This window comes from Paramisgurnus dabryanus, chromosome 13 (genome assembly GCF_030506205.2).
Source record: "Paramisgurnus dabryanus chromosome 13, PD_genome_1.1, whole genome shotgun sequence".
Taxonomy (NCBI): domain Eukaryota; kingdom Metazoa; phylum Chordata; class Actinopteri; order Cypriniformes; family Cobitidae; genus Paramisgurnus; species Paramisgurnus dabryanus.
Window position 1 is genome coordinate 12,978,453 of NC_133349.1, and position 3,991 is coordinate 12,982,443.

Consider the following 3,991-nt stretch of genomic DNA (forward strand, 5'->3'; position numbering starts at 1 on the left):
TCTTGCTAATGTTGCGTGACTCATTTTGACACACCAAGTGGTTATTATCTGTCTCTCCCCCGTTTATTCCCAGAACAGGACCGCTACTTATGGTAAACTGGACTTTCATAGCTGCGTGAGGTGCACAGTGTCATCAGTGCTAACATTTGTCATGTTGATGCACAAAAGCTGCCTTTTGGATAAGATTGAAATTGGGTGCCTGTATTATAGTAGAACCTCTTTTAAATTTCTGTATTAAATTATTATTTGTTAGTGTTAACCAATCTCTTTGGCATGTAAAGGCTGTCATTATCATGACCTAAGTGATTTAAAGTGTCAGCATATTGGCCAAGACATAAACTATGTGGCTCAGCACCCAGGGTTTGTTATAATTATTCGCTGCTGAGAGTCTGGCTGTCTTCCCTATGCAGAACAGTAGACAAGTAGGACTCAGGTGATTGATAACAGTGTTTAGATGGCCCTATAAAGCTAACGTTATGGTGTAAACTGAATGTAAATGATACTTCAGCCTTTTCTAGGCTTGTGTGAAACACATTGATCAATGATTTGTATTTTTTGGAACAAGAATGAATAGTTTACTTTCATAACAGAAGTATATTTTACTTGTGCGTTTAACTGTCAGAAATATGAAACTTAAAAAACGTCACATAATCTTACATAAAACCTCACAAGAGCTTACATCTGGATGATTCTACTGGTTTTGCGGTGGATGACACTGCCATCTGGTGTTGACATTTTTCTAGCGTTACTTTATCTTGTGTTATTTCATTTTTTTTATGGGTTTTATGCATTTTTGTACAGTTATTAATTATATTGGCATAATAAACTTCAACTAAACGTTTGAAATAAATTATGTCGAATACTGAAGAATTCATACCAATGTTGCGAATCTGCTGCTGCGAAACATCACGTTGATCTACTGTAGTAACGTTACCCACGTGAGTGAAGTATCACACATGCAAGATTGTTCAGTGTATGGACAGTTTACTCCATAGGATCTCTTTCTCTATTTTGTTTTCAGATATTTACAACCATGTCTTCTTTTCGAAAAGCGTTGAAGTCCAAACAACGAGACCACAAAGAGCGATCACAGGTAAACACATTTTTAAATCGGATGTTTAGTTAAACCAGTCTTTGTACAAAAATCCTTCCCAAACGATGCAATCTGTGTTTTTTTGTTTATTTTAATAAGGTAGTTGTTGTAAAGATTATATTTGACTGTAGAAGTTATATGTGAATGTAACTAGTAAAGCTTATCCTTTTTTGTCCGATAGCCACTTTAGCTAATGCATAACTTTGCTAAGCAACACAGCAAGACGTGGCCGGTCATAGGCTTTAAGAAATCTATAACGTTAAATGTATTAATTCAGTAGTATTTATTCATTAAAAGTGATTTGTTTTCTCTCTGTCGCAGCTCGGTTTCAGAAAACAGTTGGGACTGTTGGAGAAGAAAAAGGACTACAAACTCCGTGCAGAGTAAGCAAACGTTGTTTTTTGTTTTGTTTGCAATACAAAGCATGTTTTATTTTTACACAATACTCTATATTCGTATGTACTTCATCCTGTCATTATATTGTCAAAAGTGTTTTGTTATTCAGCCCAAGTAGCAGAATCACTCCTTATAAATATATATATAAGGTCACGTGCTATCATGTAATAGATGTAAGCTATTTGTATAATGTACTGTATTGTTATTGTGCTTGTTATTAGAAAACAACTGAATAACTGTGGTTTATATTTCCAGCATAGCTTGTTTACTTATCTGTTTCTGTCATTTTGTTATGCAGTGATTACCACCGGAAACAGAAAACTCTCATGGCCTTGCGTAAGAAGGCTATGGACAAAAACCCTGATGAATTTCATTTTAAAATGATACACAGCCAGTTAAAGGTTGTTAATCTCATGATTGTAAATTAACAAATCAATAGTACACAGTGGGTTTTCTATGACTATACGGTGTCAGCTACTCTGCTTAGTGTGCTACTGTTCATTGTGAATAGGATGGGGTTCACGTAATAAAACCAAAAGAAGAAGAAATGACAGAGGAACAGAAGAAGGTGATGAGGACCCAGGACATCAGATACATTGAAATGAAGAGGGTCTCTGAGATGAAGGTGGGTGGTTATTCTTGCACATGGTAACTGTCCGTGTAATGATTTTGATGTGGGAGTACTATGCAGGCATCCTGTTATTCCTTAAAAGCTGAGAACCATTACGTATTAAATAGGTTTTTTTTTTTTTTTTTAGAAAGTTGAAAGGTTGAAGTCAGAGCTCCACCTCCTTGATAATGATGATGATGACGATGATGAAAAGAAGAAGAAGAAGCATGTATTTTTTGTTGACTCAAAAAAAGAAGGTACACATTGTTAATTATATTTTTACATTTTTATTCTGATTTTTGTAGGTTTAAGCTAGAAATGCTGTTGATTTGTGTATAAACTACAGTGTTATAAATATTTTGCATTCAACTTCTGCTGTAGCTTGTGTATTAATCTTGTTGCCTCTTATGCAAATTGTTTTGTTCCTCTTGGTTTGTCACCTAAAAGCATCTCAGTGACTTAATGTAATATACTGTTATAATAATACTATTAAACCTGTTTTGCTGAATGGTAGTGGAGGACTTTGACCTGGCCAAACACCTTAACACGGTGCCTGAATTGGTGAACCGAACATATAACAGACCTACAATACAGACATTAGAAAGCAAGAGCATTGGGGGAGCAGTGGATCCGCGACAGATAAAGGTTAGCATGCAATACGTACAAAATAATATGTTATATGTCTTTACTGTGTCTAGTGTACTGCAAATTTTTTTACTTTCCATTCTGACACACAATGTATGCTTTTATTGTCCTTTTGTACAAATTCGTCATTTGTTTCCTACTTTTATATTATGTCCCCATTTTCAGAAACTTGCTAAACAGAGGAAAAATCAGTATGAGGTGCTCTCACAGCGTATTGACAGAGAAAAGAAGATGTTTGTCATTAGTCAAAAGATCCAGACCAGAAAAGATCTACAAGTGAGTCCATTCATCTAAACCTTACTTAAACCCCTCACCTCTGGATAAGATATTTCTAATAACATCTAAATTCATTAATGCATAAATACATTAATCAATGAATTTTGTTTTCTGTTACTTATGTCATCATAATTTACTTATTATGCATATGGAGTTTGTTTGTGTTTTTGTATGACACTTCTGCATCTCTTGACAGGATAAGGTTAGGAAAATAAAGGTTCGTAAAGAGACCGAAACTGCCCCTGCCATCTATAAATTTGAGGCCAAGAGGAAAAGATAATGCATTGTGTCTCCATATCTACACAATTCTGCCACTGCCCAGTTCTCAACAACTTAAAGGTGTCATTGCTGTGAAATGGACTGAATCTCTGGATTTCTTTATAACAACTAAACAACAGATTGAGAGACCAACAATGCTGAGTCTTGTAGATTAAAAAAGACGCATGTAAATATTTATTATAAAGGAAAAATTGTGAGGTGGTTTAATGCTTTGTAATAAAACTGTTGATGTAATTTCTTGTCTGTTTCAGTAGATGGCACTGGTACTTCTTAAGAAGTTGAGCAACTTTCTAAGCAACTTTACATCTCTTAAAATACTGCCACCACTTCTTAAAATTAAATTAATAGCATCAGCTTTATTCAGTGATCACAAACAACTGGATTTGTCGTTGAAGAGCTTGGTGAGCTTGCTGTCAAAATTGCATTTAAACTCGTTTTTTTTTTACATCTCCCATATAATTTAAGCTTTGTCGGTTTAATGACTTTTGCACATTTCTGTGAAGTCTAAATAAATAATATACTGTTTTAAAAGCAACAAAATTATAAACACCCCTGATCCTGCTTGTGTAATTGTGCACGTGAAAGGTTGCGTGTTGTCTGCGCAGACTGGGCTTCGAGTGGTCTATGTACAGTGTGATTGATCATGCAGGTGGCAGCGGCTTCATAAACAGTCCTCATCCATTACTCTCTCC

At 35.1% G+C, this 3,991-nt stretch overlaps 1 protein-coding gene across 1 annotated transcript; it reads left to right on the forward strand.

The window, feature by feature from the left end:
- Positions 1–935: 935 nt before the first annotated feature.
- Positions 936–3,754, forward strand: utp11 (UTP11 small subunit processome component). Its single transcript, XM_065246061.2, has 8 exons — positions 936–1,093; positions 1,415–1,476; positions 1,788–1,890; positions 2,001–2,114; positions 2,248–2,356; positions 2,614–2,744; positions 2,910–3,020; positions 3,217–3,754. The coding sequence occupies exons 1-8, from the start codon at positions 1,034–1,036 to the stop codon at positions 3,298–3,300; spliced, it is 774 nt and encodes a 257-aa protein (XP_065102133.2). The 5' UTR covers positions 936–1,033; the 3' UTR covers positions 3,301–3,754.
- The last annotated feature ends 237 nt before the right edge of the window (positions 3,755–3,991 follow it).

Coding starts and splice junctions, on each gene's coding strand:
- utp11 (XM_065246061.2), top strand. CDS start 1,034: ATGTCTTCTTTTCGAAAAGCGTTGAAGTCCAAACAACGAGACCACAAA. Junction 2,115..2,247: donor AGAGGGTCTCTGAGATGAAG/GTGGGTGGTTAT, acceptor TTTTTTTTTTAG/AAAGTTGAAAGGTTGAAGTC. Junction 2,357..2,613: donor TGTTGACTCAAAAAAAGAAG/GTACACATTGTT, acceptor GCTGAATGGTAG/TGGAGGACTTTGACCTGGCC.